The sequence below is a fragment of the Microchirus variegatus genome, assembly GCF_963457635.1.
Source record: "Microchirus variegatus genome assembly, chromosome: 12".
NCBI classification, from domain to species: Eukaryota; Metazoa; Chordata; class Actinopteri; order Pleuronectiformes; family Soleidae; genus Microchirus; species Microchirus variegatus.
The window spans coordinates 22,994,055-23,017,090 of record NC_139813.1 but is presented as its reverse complement, the minus strand read 5'-3'; the positions used below and the strand labels follow the sequence as shown (position 1 = coordinate 23,017,090).

At 39.9% G+C, this 23,036-nt stretch overlaps 1 protein-coding gene across 1 annotated transcript in view; it reads right to left on the bottom strand.

Annotated features, from left to right (window-relative positions):
* aven (apoptosis, caspase activation inhibitor) overlaps positions 1-23,036 on the bottom strand; it is a gene marked incomplete at its 5' end in the record, with an annotated part of 39,840 nt that overhangs the window by 3,059 nt on the left and 13,745 nt on the right. Inside the window, one exon of the mRNA XM_083898807.1 lies at positions 84-154. Within this exon, the coding sequence (XP_083754933.1) occupies positions 84-154 (71 nt within the window). The remainder of the gene's footprint in view (positions 1-83; positions 155-23,036) is intronic.

Here is a 23,036-nt window from a genome sequence, read left to right as displayed (position 1 = left end):
GACTTTAACTCACTTTCTAACGTTTGCCTGAAGAATCCATGTCTCACAAAGACACACACACAGACGTAAACACATAGATTTACCTGAGCGGCTGTAAATGAGTCCATCTCCCAGTCTTTTTCCTCCACAAAGCGGAATTGAGTGAAAGAATCTCCTGAGGAAAGAGAAAAGACAGAGACGACGACGTTTTCACATGATTCAGATCGACAACACAACACAACATGTTCTCCTTATTGATAACATCAGTCCATACAGGTGTTTTTATATGGTTTATGCAGCACGTTTGTGCTGAAGTGTTCAAAGACAACAAGTTTTTCTGATGTTTCAGCTTCTTAAAAGTGAATATTTTCACTAGTTTCTTTGCTCCAGATAACAGAGAAAGTAAGTTTCAGGACCGAACGAGTTCTCGATTAATGGGGGAAATATTTGACAGACTCTCACTGTGTCTCTGTGTGTGTGATGTTAAAGAAAAGCTCCTCCTGTCACACAGGACTCTCCACACCATCTGCACTTGTCCTCGATTGCTTCGGTGGTTCAGGAAGGGAAGGAGGTCAAAAGGTTCAGTGTTTGTCTGCAGGCCGAGTCCCTGCTGTCTCACAGGCAGCAGGAAATATGATTTATGAATAGAGGCGTTAGAGAGGTTACAGTGACTGTGAGACACCTGGACAGCAGACGTCAGCTTTATGTGACACTCGCTGTGTGTGTGTGTGTGTGTGTGTTCTTGTACTTGCGGCATACTGAGGACCAGTGAGGGTTTTTAACCAACAAAGTGAGGTCATTTTTACGGAGTGAGGACATTTTGGCCGGTCCTCACTTTGTTTTTATTGATATCACTTCCTAAGGTAGGTTGCTATAACATGCTATGCTCAATTTGTAAAAAAAAAAATCAAATTTTGGACGTTTTTGTCAAATGTTGGACCAACATTTTTTTGTCAAACATTTTTTTCAAATTTTTTTCACATTTTTTGTCAAACATTTTTTTCAAATTTTTTGTCAAACACTTTTTTCAAATTTTTTGTCAAACACTTTTTTCAAATTTTTTGTCAAACACTTTTTTCAAATTTTTTGTCAAACATTTTTTTTCAAATGTTTTGTCAAACATTTTTTTTCAAATGTTTTGTCAATCATTTTTTTCAAATTTTGGACCAAACATTTTTTTCAAATTTTGGACCAAACATTTTTTCAAATTTTGGACCAAACATTTTTTTCAAATTTTGGACCAAACATTTTTGTCAAATTTTGGACCAAACATTTTTTTCAAATTTTGGACCAAACATTTTTTTCAAATTTTGGACCAATTTTTTTTTTTTGTCAAACATTCTTTTCAAATTTTGGACCAAAAATTTTGGGTAAATTTTTTTTTTTTAAATTATTTTGTACGACAGTATCGTACAACGTTTTTGTAAAATTTTGGGTAAATTTTTTTTTTCAAATTTTGGACGACATAGTATAGTATGCCGTTTTTGTCAAATTTTGGACCAAAAATAATAATAATAAAAAAAATAAAAAAATAAAAGTTTTCCAGCCCTTTTTCCTCTTGGGCTCCACCTGCAGACATGTTATGGTACTGCAACCAGTAGTTCTTTGTAGATGTCATTCATGAAGTAGATATTTGTAATTGTGTTGATTTATATAGTGGAAATGCTGGTCCTCACTTTGTCAGCACTTTTACCTGGTCCTCAGTATGCAGCAAGTACAAGAATGTGTGTGTGTGTGTGTGACTTACATAAGCTTTAGTGCCGTGCAATAGGATAACGCACGTTTCCATGGCGACTGACCGGAAAAAGACGTGCGTGACGTCGTGTTTACGTGCCGCGAAACCGGAGTCCAGGCAGCACCGTTTACCAGTTAGCTCTGTTAGCTCCTTTTAGTGCCGTTTAGCACGCCTACAGTCGAACTGGAGCGGTGTTTATTAAACGAAAAAAGGGCAGCGCTACAAATAACGTTAGCGTACCTGTGTACTGCGTATGTGTTTTTAAAGTTCAGCGTCACTTTAGAGACTCGTTTTAACAATCCGGAGTCACGTTAGCATGACGTCACGCACGTCTTTTTCCGGTCAGTCGTCGTGCGTTAGCGTTGATGCTGTAAGCGCGTTAACGTTTGGCAGCACTAATAAGCTAACATCTCTGTGAGGACATTTAGGCTGCTACACACAACTTTAACTGGCTTTTTAAATAAGTTAAGACCTGGTTTTAGGGTTAGAATTAAGTTAAGATAAGGGTAAGTGTTCGGCACTTTGTTGTTAAGGTTAAGCTAAGAGACTAAGGAAAGTATTATGTGTCCACACAACAAATGCAAGACAGCAACAAATGATATTTCATTGTGAGGACATTTCGTCTTCTCTACACAACTTTAACTGTTATTTTCAGGGTTAAAGAAGCAGTTTAACCCATTTTTACCCACTTTGTCAAATAAAGAATAAACTTAAAAACATTAAAACGCTGCTGTGTTTGTTTAATTTGACCAGTTTCTTTTCATTTTGTACTCCTAAAACTTGACAGAAACACAATAAAGAACAGTGGAGGGTTTTTAAATTTCCTTGAAGGAAGTTTTGTCAATTTCATAGATTTTTTTTAACAAATCCAACTTCCTGTTGATGAAATAACACTTTAATCACAAGGAATTAGCGGGAAAAAAAAGGTAATTTTTGGGGTGAAGTGGCCCTTTAAGACCTGGTTTTAGGGTTAGAATTAGACTTCTGTTAGGGTTAAGTTAAGGTTTAGAGGCTGAGGGAATGCATTACATCTGTGGTCACATGGTCGACTCATATCAGTGACATCGACAGCTTGGACAGAAGGAAACGATGGGAAGGATTTGTTTGACGCACAGAAGAAAAAAAAAAACCAAGTAATCTCACACTTAATTCCCTGCAGCGACTTTGTTTTTCTTCTTCTTCTTCTTAATCTTAAGCAGATCTTACATTAACTTTGGTTTAAGAAGCAACAACAGACTGATGTGATGAGATTAAAGTGATCCACGGACAAAAGGTTTTTCTACATCTGCTGAAACCAGCTGCATCACATAAAACCAATATATTAAAAAGTATGATGCAAGAAACATAAATCTGGTCATATTTCAAAACCAATAAATAAAAACATGTTGATAATTGATTAAGTGGTTTGATTGAATATTTTCTGGTTTATTTGCTCCGTATAATAACGTAAACATTAAAACTTAATAATGATATTTTGTGGACAAACGATAAGAATAATCATTAGCCGACGCCCTGATTCTCAGACATCAGGGTCCATTAAACTCCGCCCACTTCCTGTTGGACTCTCACCAGAAACACAATAACTGAAAAGCCTGTTTCTCATTCAGTGTGTAATGTGTGAATGGTGATGAAGAGCAGGAGAACTCTGCATCATCACGTCGTTCATCTGTGTTTGTGTCCACTTCACTGTTAATAGAAGAGTGTGAGAGCTGAGCCTCATTTCTCTCTCTGTTGTTGTTGTTGTTGTTGTTGTCGAGGCTAAAAGTGAACGACTGTTAAAAGATAAATGAGAAATCTGCACTGAGGTGAAAATGACTCGTCTAAACACTCACACTCATTTCACTGTTTCCTGCTCCTCTGTTTAATATCTCCTCTTTATGCTCCTCCTCCTGCGTCTCCTTCCTTCAGTCTCACACACACATCTACATGTATTTACCACATTGTGGGGACCACGTTCAGGACGGAGCATAATGTCCCCACAAGGAAAAATGTCCCCACGAAAAAGGTGATTCGCCAGGGAGTGGTCCACACAAGCATAGAAAGACAAGAACACACACACACACACACACATCTACATGTCTTTACCACGATGTGGGGACCACGTTCGGGACCGGGCATCATGTCCCCACAAAATGGTGATTCGCCAGGGAGTGGTCCACACAAGCATATAAAGACAAGAACATAAACACACACACACGCACATACACATCTACATGTCTTTACCACATTGTGGGGACCACGTTCGGGACCAGGCATAATGTCCCCACAAGGAAAAATGTCCCCACGAAAAAGGTGTTTTGCCAGGGAGTGGTCCACACAAGCATAGAAAGACAAGAACACACATAGACACACAGAGACACACACACACATGCACCTACACATCTACATGTATTTACCACATTGTGGGGACCATGTTTGGGACTGGACATAATGTCCCCACAAGGAAAAATGTCCCCACAAAGAAGGTGATTCGCCAGGGAGTGGTCCACACAAAGACAAGAGCATACACAGACACACAGAGACACACACACGCATGCACATACACATGTACATGTCTTTACCACATTGTGGGGACCATTGTTCAAAAACGGGCATAATGTCCCCACAACCTGAACCTGATCTACATCCATGGACAAACACCAGCTCAGGTAGATTCACAGGCGCTGACACAACCATGGCAACAACCAGAGAGACGTGTGTGTGTGTGTGTGTGTGTCCACAGGACAGAGAGGACACAGAAGAGGACAATGTGTGAGAAGAATAATGGAGGAGGAGAACAAAAGGAAACTCTTCGTTCCTGTTCGTCCAAACACATCTGAGACTTTAATCCTCTTCTCAAGGACATTTCATGTGAATTCACTGAGCTGCTCAGAGAAACAACGCTATACGTCAAAGTGTTTATGATATAACATGTACGATCATCTACAATTATTTATCCATTAACAACTTTTTTTTAAATAAATAAAACAAGTTTCTTCTGCTTTTTCAGCTTCTTAAATGTGAAAATTTTGGGGTTTCTTTGCTCCACAGAATCAATAAAACTGGTTTGTGGACTAAACAAGACATTAGAACATCACTATTTCAACATATTCTCACATTTTCTGGCTCTCGATTAATTGATAAATTATGAGAATAAACAATTAATCAATTATCCATCAACTACACCATTCGTTTCCGTGTATTTTACGACTGCTTTTCTTCTTCTCTCACACTGATGAACACAGTCTTCACCCATTCACACTCACACATTCATACAGCATTCACACATCTGTCAGACTCATTCACAACCTTCTTAAAAAAAGGACCTTTACAATCGTTATCATTCAACGAAGCTGTGCTCCAGAGCACGAGAGCGAGTCGAGGTGATGCAGAGCTCACGGGGAGCAGCCAACAACGAGATGCATTCAAGAGGACCTCGTAAATGTCATCACTTTGTGCAAACGCACAGGTTCAAGTGCACCGACTGAACTCTCACGGGTGCTGCCACCTTCTGGTGATAGATGCAAATAGAACAAATGAGTTTGTCACTGGAGGAGAAAGATTTGCTTTTATAAAATACATATACATGTGTGTGTGTGTGTGAAAATGACGCAATTTAATTTCGTTGTACTTATATGCAATTCTAAATTGCATATGCGATTCTTAATGTAAATATTGATAAATCATTGGTTTGATATTATTATTATTATTATTTTTTTAATGCTTAAATTCTCTGTGTTCTATGTTGAAACGTATATACATGAAAATACTATGAAAATGTGAACTTTTATATGAAATACGTAATTTTCTGACTTTTGCACAATTATCGCTAAGGTTTTAAAGCACGCAAATAATCGTAGCAGCCGTCATTTGTTTAGAGAGCTGTTTTTTTTATCGTTTACAAACTAAATCGCGTTAAAAAATTAGGTGATATTTTTGTCGTAAACTCTTTGCCCCTGCTCTGCTCTTTGATGAAAACACGAGGACGGTGAAGCCGCGGCTGATTTAACATCAGTTTACAGCTGAAAGGAAAAGTGTGTCGGTGAAAAAAGAACAAGTTATTCCACTGTGAATAAACAGAGCATCGCTCACGCTCCGTGTGTGTGTGTGTGTGTGTGTGTGTGTGGAGTCATTCATTAACAAAAACACACTTCTCCGTTATCTACGTCTGCACTCGTCTTTTATTCCTGTTGTTGTACGTCCTCTCTCTGCTCTTTTCCCGCTCCTCTCATCTGTTTCTCAGCTCGCTGCTCTTCCTCTCCTCCACCCTCCTCCTCCTCCTCCTCCTCCTCCTCTTCTTCTTCCTGTCCTGTGAGACTGTGGCAGTGAGTCAGCGTGAAGATAAGACTCACACACTCACACAGAGCAGAGGGAGGTGGATCAGTCCAAACCTCTTACTGAGGGAAACAGGAACTGTCTGTTTTCTCTCGCTTTACTTATCCATCGATTAAATGTTTGAAAAGAATTTAAGTAACAGTCTGTGACAGCTTCACGCATCATGTGCAGCATTAGATTTTAAAATGTTTCCATGGTTCCTTTGCTTTGTTTGTAATTCATCTGTTCTTCTCTTATCCTTATTCGTGTTATATTTGAGTATGAAGTGATTGATCGATTGCTTTTCCTACAACAACAAGACAACTGATCAATTAAAGAAAGAAAATGAATGTATAAAATTGGCCGTTTCTTGGAAAATAATCATCAAATTAATAAAATAATTATTTGAATTAGTACAATTTGTTACACATACACTTTATGGGACAATTAAAAAATTAAATATAATAAAGTTGTCCTTTATATATACATGTGTGTATATATGTATATATATATATATACGCATATATTTATATATACATATATATACGCATATATTTATATATACATATATATACGCATATATTTATATATACATATATATATACGCATATATTTATATATACATATATATATACGCATATATTTATATATACATATATATATATATATATATATATATACGCATATATATATATACGCATATATATATACACGCATATATATATACATATATATATACGCATATTTATATACATATATATATATACGCATATATATATACATATATATATACATATATATACATATACACAAATATATGTATATACATATATACACATATATACATACACACACATATATATATATATACATACACACACATATATACACACATGTATACACACATATATATACATACATATACACACATATATACACATACATACACACACACATATATACACATATATATACATATACACACACACACACACACACACACACACACATATATATATATACATACACACACACATATATAGTAGTGTATATATATATATTATTTTGCAGGAATTCACACCAAAAATATTGAATATGCTGAATATTTTACTTAAAAACTGGTGACCCTTCCTGCCGTGAGGCAACAATATTAACCGCTGTAACACCATGTGACCCTAAAGAGATCATCAATAATTAAAAAAATATGAAGTCTATTGCTAAAAAAAAAAATTATCAAAGTGAAGGAATTATATTGCATTTTCACCAAAAAATACAATTTGCTTAGTTTGCACTACATAAATAAAATAAAGCCTATGAGCTTCCTGTGCTGTGTGTCTGTGTGTTTGTGTCTCATCTACTCGTCCAGAGCAGTTAGTTCACTGTTATCTGGTCTTCTGCGTGAAGACAGAGTCACACGACTGGACTGTGGACACACACACACACACACACACACACACACACACACACACACACACACACACACACACACACACACACACACACACACACACACACACACACACACACACACACACACACACACACACACACACACACACACACACACACACACACACACACACACACACACACACACACACACACACACACACACACACACACACACACACACACCTTCAGTCCTGACACTGACGTTGTGGACTTCACCTCCTTCACGCTTCACATGGAGAGCAAAGGAGTCTGAGCAGAGACAGAGACGCTGCTCTGTGTCCACCAACACCTGCAGTGACATGTTGATATTTGATGGAAACACACGTTTCCCCTTCTCCCTTCTTCCTAACTCCATTTGCTGGTGGAGTAATGGCGACAGAGCGGCCGGTGAATGATGACCTCTCTTTGAACGCTGACGAGCGCTGGAGAGTTTTACTCTCGGGAGACAAAACCACCTCACAAGTGTTTTAGTGGCTGGATCTGTGGCAACAGGCGGGAAAGTGGAAGAAAAAGGCAAAAAAAAAAAAAGAGTGTGCTGTTTCGCCTCCAGCAGCACACACACACACACACACACACTTCCTGTCACGCCTTTTTAGCCAAACCAATTAGCCTAATACGACACAGCGCTGAAACCCACAACGTGTCGATAAATCACTGTCTGTGCTAATTGCAATTAAAATCCAGAGCAAAGCAAACCAGGCGAGACAGAGAGAGAGAGAAGCTGAAGCTGTTTACGCACAACTTTGAAACGGTGATTACGTGCAACTGTGTTTGTGTCAAAGTCGTATCTGCAGAGATACAAACCACACGGGGCCTCAACCTCCTCATCATCATCTTCATCCTCACATGAGTTTTTCTGGTTTGGAGATCGCACTTTCTCGCTTTTCAATCACATATTTAAACATCTCTGTGTTCATGAAGGCCTAAGCTTTTATGAACCTCCTGTCACCATCTCTGAGTCACCTGTGCTCCTCTATTACTGATACAAATACAACACAATAAGGCCCACTTTACATTACTGTTTCCCCGACAGAGGCGAAATTTCCCGCTGTCGCGACATCTTTAGACACACCGCCCGGAAATCTGGCATCTTTCCTCGCTCGACTGTACGATCGTAGCCGGCATCCCGCATCCGCTGTTGCAATTTTACGTCGGCCATCTTGTTCCTGTACGACTCCAGCTTCTTCTGGATCTCGTCCTCCGACCAGATACTGATCAGGCACTTGGTTACGGAGAGGTGCTCCACGTACAGCATCCAGCGCCCTACTTCAACCCACGCCATTTTTTTGGGGAACAAAAGTCCGGCGGTATATGCTAATTAGCATGCGCTATATGCTAGTCGCCTAAACCTTGACCTCCCGCTGTCGCGAGCCTGACGCGTTCTCTTTATACGAACTTTGAGGTCGTATAGCTGTGTTATTTACACTAAAAACAGTGTCACACGCATATATTTTTAACCTTAGAGGGCAGTAAAATCACAAAAATGGCCGACGATTAATTTGCACATCAAAGTAAACCACAAAGTTAGAAATTGGGGTTAGGTTAAGGTTAATTAGTTAGTTATTAGCTAGTTATGGTTAATTAGTGTATTTGTGCAAGAATGATTTTTGGAAAAAGTGACAGCTCTAATGGATATCAAACTTAAAAACAAAAGTTAGCATAAATCAAAACTCAGCTTAAATAGTTATAAAAGAAGATCGTCTTGCAAGTGTTACTTTGACCAAGCATATATATATTTTTCTGTTTGCTTATTATTTCCAATTTATCTCCAAATATAGCTCCCACAAGAATTGTACTAATTTCATATCATTTATTTCCAGCATAAGCTACTCACTGTCTGACTCTATATCATAAGCCATTTCTGTACTTGTGTGTACAAAAGTATTTGCTTAATGCAAAGCGGTTGCAAAGGGGTGGAAAATTCCTGGTAAATGCAAATTTAAAAATGTTCTTATGTCATGAGCAGACACGCATGCAAAATATGAACTTTACAACTTTATCATGTTTAATTCTCTCTTTGAGCAACAAAAAAACTGAATGAATGCAGAGTAAAATATTCCATACAGCAATAGATCTGCAGTAAGTAGTGTCCTATGTGCCTGTGAGGGAGGAATAACATTGATATTTAACTGTACTTGTGTAAAAAATCTGATTGTTTTAGCCAAAGACGATGCTACAATATATTATTTACCAACTAGATTCAACTTCTCAACCTTTTTAGTTTATTTCCTTTTTTCCAATATTGAGAATCCCCTCATATCTTCATCTGTCGACGCGATAATCAACAACGTGAACTCATATTTCCTGATTTCCTAGCATCACGCGGCTCTAACTAGCAGCTAACAGTGACTTCATCCACAGGAAGTGATACAAACACCTTCCCATCTCCTGAATGGCTTCAAACAGCTGGTGAGCACAAAACAACGCTGACACCACAGCGGCGACGACGACAATCAATGACAAACACAACTGACTCCCCCCCTCCCCCCCCGGTGTGTCACAGCGGTAGCGCGGCACTCGCTCCACCTTTATACGACACAAACTCATGCTGCTAATGCCACGAAGCCCTGACGGTGAACAATGCCGCGGCAGAGGCTCCAACAGCTGGTTCATCAGAGCAGAATGAGGTTGTGCTTCAGCGTCGCATGAATCCTCCTTTTCTCCGAGTCCCCGTGGTCGAAAATAATCATTAGTGTGAGAGTGCTGGGACATCAGAGTCCCTCATTTGAATGATGCAAGGAGCCCGAGCTATTAGGTTTAGGCGAGTAGACGAGTCAACATCTAATATTGATCAAAGCGGTGATAAAAAGAAAAACACAAGAGGTCAATTGTGTGAAACAAGCGGCTGATTCAGACAAACACTTTGAGGCTTTTGGCAAAGACACCGACACGTGCTGAGAAAGTTCATTAACTAACTGGATTTTATTTGTTAGGGCTGTAAAGGTTATTCAATTAATCCTGATTTTACAACTTCTTAAATCAGATTTTTTTTTTTACAGGTTTCTTTGCTCCATTAGACTAAGAAATCATTAAAAACTAATAATTATCATTAATTCAAGGTTTGGTTAACGCAGATAGACAAAACATAGACAAAACAAGATAAACAAGTACTCTATTAAATCGAGAAAATAATCGACCGATTAATCATTTTATGAATATAATCGTTTGTTGCAACCCTACAATAAAATACAACAAATCGCGACCAATTTCTTGAATCAGTTTGATTTCAAAGTCACTGGGTGCTGATTTCTGATTCGATTCAATCAAATATTTACTCTATTTATTTCAGTTTCCGCAACAATTTTGCCCGATCTTGTTAAATTAAATTTGACCTCAAAGTTGTACATTAACGCACATATTTGTTAACATCCAAACTTGAACCTTAAACACGTTCCAAGTTCAAAACATACAGCCTGGAAGTGCATTGGACAGTTTGTGTCCAGCAGAGGGCGCTGTGAGCACAGCTTGGCCTGCGTTCAAGCCATTATTGGTAATTAGAAGAAGAAGACGAAAAAACGGATGTTACGTTATGACAAACAAACAAAACTCGCAAACAATAACGTTAAAAAGTTTTTCTGCTACTTTGTGAAACTTCATGATCACGTTCACTCTGATTATCTCAGGGGATTTGTGAAGAAGATACAAACATTTTATGAATCTACATCGGAATTGGTGGAGTAGTGGCTAGTATTGTTGCCTCACAGCAAGAAGGTCACCAGTTCCAGACAGTGAATAGTTGTTCGTCAGCTGGGATTGGCACCAGCAGCTCCACAACCACATGAATGAATGAATATATCAGAATGAAGATGAAATGAAGACCGTTTCTCAAAGGCAAAGCAGTCGTTTACCGTCGTCTTTAACGCCACAGGAAGTTGTGAACAGCCGACCCCCTGCAGTCTAAATAAAGACTCACCAGCACCAAACTGCCTAAACGCACCAGCATCTCAATCCTTCCGATGACAACGAAGACGACGCACGAACGGATGGAACACAGAGCAGCAACACTCGCTCTGATATATATTCACTCCAGAAATCCCCCCAGAGTTTCTCTGCTCCAGCATTTAAGTCATCAGAGGACACTGGACTTGTCCGACTGTGTCTCAGAGACACAAAACACACACACACAATTCCTGCTGCACTTTTAGAAGACAAACACAACGCATAGGATCACTCACTGTGGAGACACGTTATTATCTGTGCCGTCGGTCTTTGAGTGGGATTATTCAAGAAACTGATTTCCATGAAAATACGACAAAGTGTGGAACGTGGGGCGAGGATTATTTCCTTTCACGTTGCAAGGTTGCACAGATCTCAAACAAGGTCCATAGCCGTGGGAAAAGAAAAATCCACCTACATCAACATTTTGTGTTGATATGCAAGACAATTTAATGGCTCGTGTTTACAGACAAAACAAAACAACAAATGCCGGTGAAAGAAAAAGAGTAGTGATTTCATTTGGTGCAGATTTTGCGCACAGCTTTTCCTGTAATTTTTTATATGAACGGCTGAGAACTGTGATGTCTTCTCAGACACAACATGACAAAACCATTATGGGATGCACAACATTATCGGTACGATATCAGTATCGGCCAATATTGGCCTAAAAATGTATTATTGGTAGTGCTGGGCACGTTAGTGCCAGCGTCAACGTTAACAAATGACACGTTTCCATTGCGACTGACCGAAAAAAAGACGCGCAGCAAGGCATGTTTACGTGCAGGCACCGTTTACCAGTTAGCGTCGTTAGCTGAATTAGCGCACCTACAGACGAACTGGAGCGGTCTGTTTATATTAAGCGAAAAGAGCAGCGCCTACAAATAACCATCGTACTTTAGAGACTCATTTTAACAATCATGAGTTATTTAATCATGACGTCACTCGCGGATTTTTCCCGTCATGCGTTAACAATAAGGGCGTTGCCCAGCACTAATTATTGGAAATCTAAGATCCCCCAACATATGACTACCACGACTAAAACTCACAATATGATATTGCGATACGTGGCCCATGATACCAATAATATTCAATATATATCGCGATACATCACGATATCTGTCAAACTGAAGAAAACTAAAACGTCAGAGAAACTTTCAAAGTGCAGGATTTCTCTGTTTATTCACAACATAGAGAACAAAGTGCATAAAGTCTTTGTATTAAACACAGATGGAGCATCTCATAACGTATCTTTCTCCTGCTGTAAACTCTCTATGCATCGATTAAATTGTTAAAATATCGATGTTTGCCCATCGTATTGCACAAGGAAGGAAAACGCTTTATCACCAAAGCAATATTTTGATCCACCTCTACTGAAAAGGCTGCTACGTCCTTGACCTTTACACTTTTATGTTTACTTATTTTGCTCAATGAGGGAAATGTACCATATATATCTACATTTGCTGCGACAATAGTATGAAAAACATCACGTACATTTAATTACAGAAGATGAATGACCACAATGTAAAATGGTAGCAGATATCGGCAAAAAAAGTACAATATCGTGCATCAAAGTAGAGCCATTTCTGTACTGCAATCACTTAAGAGGCCTTCATGTACTACAAATCAATAAAAACCCTAAAGTAAAAGGAGAAGCCACTGGACCAAAGTGAACAGCACATCTCAGAAAGAGGGAGAAAACGTTTGCTCTTCGAATAAATGTTGACCCAGAGTGTTTGACTGAACAAACACTTCTGCAAGACGGCCGGTCAAAATGAAAATAAACAACTTGGACGAGACACCAGCAGCTGTCAAATTACACACGCGCAGAGAGAGAAAAATCAACAGCTCGAGTCAATAGAATTCCTCCGGGTGTCAACATTTGACCGACGAGTTCCTCATTAACGAATCCTGAGAGGAAGACGAGCAGCACACAGTGTGTGATATCGACGTCCGCGTCAGAAAAACCACACCAGTGCGACGATGTAAACCCCGCAGTTTTGATGTTAAAATCGATTGCGATTCAGACAAGCATCGGACGCATCAGCGTTATGAGACATTGACGACTTTATCTGCCCAAAAAGGCCTCGTCGCACAAGCAGCAGGTGAAATAAATGAGCAGCGACACAGAGATTATGACGGAAAGGCACGAGAAATGACACATTATTAAGCTAAATTTAAGCTAATATCAGTTCCACAAAAGGTCAACGTTATTGGGGTTACAGTTAGGGATGAGCTGAGGAAGATACTCGGCAATATTATTGGTTCAATACTGGTCACAATCACAGGATCGGGAATCGGGAAAAGAAAAGCATAAAATCCAATAGAATCTGTGAGCACTCAATATCACATGAATGCATCACTAAGCACAGACATAAAAATCAAACGGTGGTCATGGCTGGATGGTCGTTTCCTGAATAAACTTAATAGACTGATAGTGATATAGAAAGTCATATCAAGTACGGCTGCAACTGACTATATTTTAATCACAATTAATAATCATATGTCAGTTATTTTCTGGGTTAATCTATTTTGCCGTTTGTTCTATATGTCAAAAAATGGTGAAAAGCATCCATCAGTATATCCCTAATCTCAAAATGATGACGTTATGAAGTCTCGCTTTGTCCACAAAACAAAAAGCAAAGAAATTTGACATTTAAAGAAGGTGAAAAACCTGTAAGATTGTTGTCATTTTTTACTAAAACACTCAAAACGATTAACCATTATCAATAGTTGACGGTTGTTTTAAGCATAATCGATGAATTGGTTTTGGCACTTGTATCGCGTCATTTCTCGTTACTTGCCTTTATTTTATTTCATGTATTTTCAGAAATCGAGTTCACGCTGCAATTAGAGCTGCATTTAACCATTTTTTAAATAATCTATTGATTATTTTCACAATTAATCAAGTAATCGTTTGGTCCATTAAATGTCAGAAAACGTAAAAAAAAAAAAACTGGAAATTACGATTTCTCGAAGGTCTTGTTTTGTCCACAAAAAAATGATTCACTTTTAATGATTTCTTTGTTGTACGGAGCAAAGAAACCAGAAAATATTAACTTCTGAGAAGCTGAAAGGATAAGAAACCTTGTTTTAATCATGAAAAAAGCTTCGGCTCTTGTTCCAATTCAAAGGCAGGGAATGAGGAGTAATGAGGCCAATCAAATGCTATTGATCCCTAATTAACAAAATCCTGTGTGAGAATTAATCTCTGCTGGTGAAAACACGGACAACAGCAGTTTTATCATTCAAATGCAAAGGTTTTCTTTTCGTTTTTTGTACCGCAATGTCAAAAGAGCCTGTTTACAGACGACTGCTGCACAACACTGTTAACTTGTTTGTTTGTTTGTTTGTCTAAATAAACACCATTTGACTCATGACGAAAACGTTTGGTCCGTCACAGCTAATGAGAGCGAGAGGACGGCGGATGCCAAATGAAATAAAAGAAATATGTGCCGAAGAGAGGAGGAGGAGGAGGAGGATGACGGCTGAAAAAAAACAAAAACTCCAAAGTAAAACGTCTGGCCGTGAGCTTTATGCGCCCGTTATTATCCGCGCCGCTGTTGTTATTTACCACAAGCGGAGCAACACAGTGTGGGAGGTGTGAAGTACACAAAGCAATTATCTTTAATTGAGGCAGAGAATCACACGATTAAATGACTAATGTGGTTCTTTTTCTTTCCAAATAATTGGCTGTGCTTTTTAAGATTTTATTTGACACAGCAGCACGTTGACATAATTACACCGTTACTGTGAAATCAATGGCGATCGACAACGTCAATATTTTGACAAAAAAGGTGGCGAAAGGAAGGAAGTTGGAGGGAGTGATATACACCCATAAATAAAGCCATAAAGACATCCTAAACAATAATAAAAGTCTTAAAGGATGTTGGGGTGTATCCTGGCAACCGGCTGCACTGTGGACCGCTGTGCCCACTCCAGTGAGATGTGGGAAAGAAAAAAAAACACAGCTCAGGACATGATTTCTCATCACAATCATCTCTTTCATTCTTTTCCCGCTTAAAACTAAAAGCAATTAAAAGATATTCTCTTGCCAAAAAGATCAGATTTTCCACGATACGCGCGCGAAACGGCTATAAATAAACGACACCTGTGACTGTCTGCAGTTAATTGGCAGTGAAAGTGGTGTTTTAAAAGCATAATGACACAGTTGTGGAGCCACGAGGGCCAAACGTGTAGGTGGAAACGCTCAATAACACAAAAAAATAAATAAATAAATACATCGCTGTGCATCACTACGTTCACTCCCAGAGGGAAACATAGCACCTTCCTCATACCCCTCTCTATTGTATTCTTAATAATCAATATCCAGCCTGCAGCTTAAGTGAGTACATGATGCTGTATAATGACATGAAAAGAAAGATGTTTCAAAACTGTTCTTTCAACAGGCAAACGCTGGAGACATCAATGGTCGCCAAAATCCTCCTTTACACGAACTGCATTAAGCAGCGACAATTTCCTATGCTAATGCCCTTTGTTGTGGTGACGAGACTCGCGCGGCTCACACAATGAACCAATTACATGTTGCGTTTCCCGCCTGATTTACATGATTCTTGTTTTTGAAAAGGGTAAAAAAGAAAGACGAGGGGGACAGGGGGGGGGTCTCTTGATGTTATTTATGTGGGTTGATGCTCTTTAACGGCTTTGTCGGTACGCGGGGCAAATACGTCTCGACTGATTCTGTGTTTTCATGCCCATGAAATCAAGAGCGGAAAACCCCAGCAGTGTCCCCTTTTGCTACAGTTGTGCCCATCCATCCATTACAGCAGGGTCACGCTCTCAGGTCCAGGTGTGACGTACATTTTCGTCACGCGCTTGCTCCCACGGTGGTCGGTGCAGACTCTACAGAAGCGTAGAAAACACGCCGTACGCGACGACCGCAAATGCTCCACTCTCCGAAACGAGCGTACGCCAACGACCGGGGACTGGTCAAAAGAGACGACGCAGAAGACGGTAACCAAGGAAACTTGCTGACCAAAACTCTGCACTCAAAGAATACGACGACATAAAAATGAGGGCAAAGTCCCGGGGAAAGAGACAACCAATCACATTCACACTAGAGTTGAAACAATTGCTGAATTTTTCATGATTAAAACAAGAATTCTGATAGTTTTAGCTTCTTAAATGTGAATATTTTCTTTGTTTCTTGGCTCCACATAAACAAAGAAATCATTCAAACTGAATCATTTCGGTTAGTTAGTGGACAAAACAAGATGTTCGAGAACATCTTTTCCAGACATTTTATGGACCAAACGATTAATCGATTATGAAAATAATCATTCTGATTCACACTAGAGCTGCAACTAACGATTATTTTCGTAATCGATTAATCTGTCGATTATTTTCTCGATGAATCGTTTGGTCCATAAAATGTCAGAAAATGTAAAAAAAAAACGTTGATCAGCTGGAAATGACGATGTTCTCGAATGTGATTCAGTTTTAATGATTTCTTTGTTTATGTGGAGCAAAGAAACCAAGAAATATTCACATTTAAGAAGCTAAAACAATCAGAAATCGTGTCGATTTAGTAATCGATTAATCGCTTCAGCTCTAATTCACACAACTGTCTTCAATAGACTATATATGCCCTTACAACTTTCACTAAAGTATAAGCTAGCTCCTTTAATTCTGTTGACATCCATGGGAAACTTGGGCCTTTTTACATTAACGTAAGCGTTTAAAACTTGCTATAAAGATATAGAAAAATATTAGCATTGTCTTTTGGCCGTTGTTTCAGTCGTTAGAACTGAGGGATTCAAAAAGAGGGGTGTTTAAATCCAGGCGTCTGCTGCATCCCTCTGTCCACAGCTTCCTCTAAATTCTATAAAATTGTCGCTGGTTTATTGAAAACCAGGAGGAGACTGTGCATATAGTCAACTTACCTAATCCCAATCTGCATATAAAGCCGGAAAAATCCGCCACAGACAGAAGGAGATCACGCAAACTCTGTCAAGAGTTGCATGCTGCACCTCGAGGCTGCAGCTAGAGACACGCGAGCGAATCATCACTTCCAGTTGTCAATGGGAATGTAACGGGGGGGGGAAACACGAACGGCTCCGTTATTGTAACGTTTATTAACAGAGAGTGGGCAGAGTTTGTGTCTGTGTTCCTTCATTATGACTGCACAGCAGTGTTTACCGTGCCACTTTCTTCTTTGTTGGATTTATAGACTGACGACACCGTTGTACTAAAACAACGTCCTGCTATTTACAGGTGAATAGGTGACGCAGCCGTCGCCGTGCAGCCTTCAGACCCCGGCAGAGTAAACACAGCTCTTCTGCGTTTACATTCTGCCTTATATAGATTGTATAACGGTGGTCTGCAGTGGAGGCAAAGCTGCCGAGTTCCACGTTGGTGCAAACAAAAAAAAAAAAAAAAAAAAAATGATAAGGGAGTATAATCACAGTTCTCTCGCTGTAGCCCTGACACGAAATGTCACTTTCGATGAGGTTTATCAGCGTTGAAGCCCGCGCGTAAATCATCCTCATCATCGACGCAGCTCGACCTGAACGAGGCTTCATATCACGAGTGCTGGCGACTGATGGCATGTTACACAACACCACCACCACCACGACACACGGAGTTAGTCTCATTGTGTCAACAGCAGCAGCAGCAGCGGCCGCCAACAGGCTCCCGTTAGCTGGAGTGGACTCTACTTATTCAGTATGTGAACATCTGCTCATGAATACCACAGCAAGTTTTCAAAGTGTGCAGCTATATAAAGCTGCAAAGTCACAAACTGAAAAACCTGGCTTTGGAAAGTGATAATAAATTTAGCATAAAAAAATGAAGATTTTATTCACATCGGATGTAGTTTTGCAGATATTTACGCCTACCCATTATGATAATTGTACACATACCTACGCATATGTAGCTAGCAGGGTTTGCACCAACAAAGTAGTAAAGTATATTAAGCACACACTACTTAGCAGAGCTGAAACAATGAATGGATTACTAAATGAAAGCTTTTTTCTTTATTAAAACAAGATTTCTGATCGTTTTAGCTTCTTAAATGTGAATATTTCCTTTGTTTCTTTGCTCCACATAACAAAGAAATCATTAAAACTCAAGAAAACATTTTGGTTTATCGTTAGTTGCAGCTCCACTACTTGGTTATTTGGTTAAATTACTTACAACTTATTTTAGAGGCGTCTTCAAGAGAACTTTTGTGTTCCACGTCACTTATGGGTGTTAGCTAAGACGCAGACGTAGCAAGACTAGACCAGACTAATCGATGAAGCGTTTGGTCCATAAAATGTGAAGAAACGTTGATGAGTGTTTGTCAAACCTTGGAAATGACGATGTTCTCGAACGTCTTCTTTTGTCCGCAAACCATAATGATTCAGTTTTAATGATTTCTTTGTTATGTGGAGCAAAGAAACAAAGAAAATATTCACATTTCAGAAGCTAAAACGATCAGAAATCTTGTTTTAATCATGAAAGAAGCTTCAAACCGATCCAAAGAGTTGACGATTCATTTAGTAATCGATTAATAATCGAGAAGGACATGGGTTAATCTCATAACAGGTGACTCACGAGGTGCACCAGTGTGTGCAGCGCCAACTTAGGTGGTCTTTGGATAACGAATGCAAGAAATACTGGTAGAAATTAAGGATGACATTTTTGCCAATATGCCAATATATCTTGTGTGCTTTGGTAAATATATACGTTTTCCTCTGCATCCAAACTGCAGAAGTCATTGTTTTAGTCATTAGTAACATCGAGGGAGGATGTTTAGTACGTTAATATTGTGCGTTCCTAGTAGAAATACAGTTAAATAGCTGTAGATATACTATATCTATAACTGAAAATTCATATCTCAGCCACTGAGCAAGTTAGTTTATCTGTTCTCTTGTGAAAGAAAGAAACAAAGAGCGAAAGAAACACACGTTTCAATCTCTCAAGGTTATCTGCACAGAGAGCACGCGCAGAATTGCGCAGCTGACGGAGGCAAAGTGGTTTCAAAACTCTGCCAGTCTGCCAGTGGCTGCTTCAATACTCACTCACTCGGTCAGTTCAGTCAGAGATGAAGACATGCAGCTGTGAGCAGCACACTGGCAAACAGTCAGCCCTCTTCTGAACATCATCCACGTCAACTCCTCCTGCAGCTCCTCCCCCTCCCTTTCCAACCCTGCTTCATCCTCCTTCACTTCCTCCACCTCCTTCACCTCTGCCTCCCCTCCTGCTGCACGTTGCTCGGCGCTCAGATGCAGAAGTGAGGCTTCCAGCATTGTGGGAATTTCTGCCAACATTGGCTTGCGTGTTTGAATCTGCGTCGCGGTAACGGTGAGGATGTCGGCGGTGGCACGCATTTTGTTCTTCGTCAAGCGGAAGCCTGCGAGAAGACAAGTCGTTCCACCTGTGCCATATTGAGGATCGAGGGCGCTCTACACCATCTTCTTTTTCCGGTTGAGTCCGTCAAAGTTTGCAGGAAGAGGCGAAAACTTCAAGGTTTGGCGCTTTTCTCGGATTCCTCCCAAAACACGAAGCTTCATCTGTGAGAATTCGACGATGTCCTCACTTGAGGATCACCAAGGAGGACGGCGTTTCCAGTAATCCGCCCTTCTGTGAACATCGCCGTCGCAGCTCTGTCACATGGACACTGACACTGAACAGCTGCTCCCTTTACCATACTGTCCGCCATAGAGAACCTGGACCCATTTAGGGGACGATAGCAGACCACAAGACGATGCTGAATAACTTGTTTGCATCAAAGTGCCCAAGTACTTAGCAACTGGTGAGGATGAGAGTCGGTGCCATGACCGACCTGTATTTGACAAGTGTGTTTTTCACCTCATTGGAGAGAGGAGCGCAGAGGGAAAAAAGTCAGCGGGAGGAAGCAGGGGAGGGGAAGAGCGAGTCAGCGAGGGAAGGTGTGAGGCTGTGAGAGCGAGGGGGAAAGACGCACAAAAGCCCACAGATACAAGGAGAAGAAAGTGACAGAAGTCTGCCACGCTGAAGGGAGACTAAAGGGAACAGCGTGGATCAAAGACCCGGCTCAACGTCCATTTCAATCAGGAGGGTCGTGTTTTGTCAGAGCCATACAGGGTGAGTATGTTTTCCGTTTGATGTGCTTATTATGGCAGGATATTAAACAGCTCAGAGCAGCTGCTGTCAACTCACTCTACTTACTGTTTAATAAAGTCATAATATAAATTCTGGTGTTATTAAATTTTGATCACCGAACACGCAGCCCGAGCTATTAATGAATCACAGAACAAGTGCTGGGGTTCATCACTTGTCACCGGAGCTTTTATGGTTCAGACTCTCAGGCTCGGCACGGCATTTTTTTTTGCAGTGCAGACCTTAAATCATAGCTTTTCATGCCCCACGGTGGTTATTAAAGTGATCCTAAATCTTTAATATGATTTAAGGCAGCATTAATGACAAGCCACACAATTGGCATCCCGAAACTTACAAACACCATGAGCTTTGTCCAAGGAACGCAAATTATTATTTGTGTGTATACAGAAATTACACCGAAATATTCAGTTGCTTTTCATAAGAGACAAAGAAAAGGAGCAGCTTATTATATTATATTTTCAAGCCCAGAACCATGTCATCTTAAAAATGGGATCAACAAATTCCCAAAACATTTGTTACTTTTATATTACTACACTGCAAGAAGCACTGAAGGTCAACCGTGACCAGATTTAAGAGGGATTTGGACAAAAACAAGCAAACTGAAAATATCAATATCAATTAAAATGGAACAAGAAGACGCAGCTTAACTCTCCTAAGTCATTAACTAAGGAAAAAATGTCAAGTTCCAGCTTCTGCTTCGGGTTTAAAACTTCAGAAATACGAGCCGCCACTTTAACATTTTCCAAAAATGTAAGTGTGAAGAAGTTAATAACTGCCTGGTATGATAATACAGCGGCAGCCGCACGACTGCCCGGGTATTTGAGGATGAAAGTGGGCAGACTGCTCAGTGTGGGGTGATCGCGGTGAAGTGCCTCTGGTTCACCTGCTGCTTTATTTAGCCGTCCTTCATTGGACTATTTCTGCCCCGGCAGACCATTGTGAACACGACTGGCCTCATTCCTCTGCTTTGGACGCCAAATCTCCTCCAGTCTTCGTATGCCCATCAAGTATCCATAACAACACCGGAAACATATAAATAAAATGGAATGATTGGGATTATGCGTCTCAGTTAGGAAAGCGTCCTTGTGTTTGTCAATCTGGTTAGCCGAATCAGTGATGCTCTAATGCGATTTCCTTTTGTCTCATTATGATTGAGCCTTGATAGGTGCCCATTAGCAGCCCGGGTAAACTACGGCTGCGGGGGAGGAGGATTGATCCTTGTGTTAATGTGTACAGATAGATGGCCATGTTGATGTAAATAACTGCCCTGCAATTTCACCCCCCCAAGTCCTACACGGACACACATACACAACAAAGGAATTGCACCATGTGTGCAACAACGCCTAGCAACTGCGCGATCAGGCTCCGCAACAAAGGACAAAACAAAAATCACCCCTCGCTTACAAAGTGCAAATTGTTCCTTGAGGTTTAAATGGCAACACGACGTGTGTTCAATGCAAATCAATACAAACATTTCTACTTGGATCACGACGGCTAAAGCTCTCAATGCAGAGAACAATCACTCTACACAAACCTTTTAAACATTGTTTAAAAACATTATTGGGGAAAAAAAACAAAAAAAGTTCCGCGTCTGGAACTTTTCAAGTTTGAAAAGCATCATTGTCACGCTTCATCCTTGACGCTGCTGGTCGATCTCAGCCTCATTCACGCCGCGTCCTTGCTCCTCACTTCCTCCTCACACGGTCCACGCGTTCGAATCACATTTAAAAGAACTGACTTAATGCTAGTCTGACTAAAACTAAACAGACATTTGAAATAACGTTGAGCTTCAACTGCATGTATGTAGCTTAAACTCAGAGGAAGCCAGTACACTATGACAAAAACATGCTTATTTTCAGTCTGGCACATCTTAGGAGACCAATTTTATGTTCTATCAACTAAACAAATTGGTTATTTTAAAAAGTTAATGGAGGGCAGCTAGACGTGACTCGAATGGCGATCAACATGCTAACAACTAGCTGCATGCTAAACCGGAAACCTGCCTACCGCTAACGAGACGAAAGGGAGCACACCGCCACCTAGCGCAGTGGAGGTGGTAATGCTTCCAGAACAGTACAGTCTTGACTACGCACAGAAACATATAAAGTAAATATTAGTACTGAGAATGTGTAAGAAAACATTCTCAATACTAATAAACTTTTCCCATGCGCCATATTACCAAAAATGACAGATTTAGCATTGGATGCTATTCCTTACGCTACTTTAAGCTACATACAGTTGTGCTTAAAAAAATTTGGTAACACTTTAGATTAGGTAACACATATTCACCATTAATTAGGTGCTTACTTACATGCATATAGGCAGCATACTAGCCCTTTATAAGTAAATATTAAGAACATATTAACACCTTATGTAGGAAAAATCATCTTAATTCATGTTGTAATAGAGGTAGAATAAGGTTGTATAGAATAAGGTGTTAAAACGTGCTCAATTATTACTAATGAAGGGCTAGTATGCTACTTATCGTTAGCCTGAAAGCATAGTCGCCTAAGTAATTTTTTTGGTAATTGTGATATCT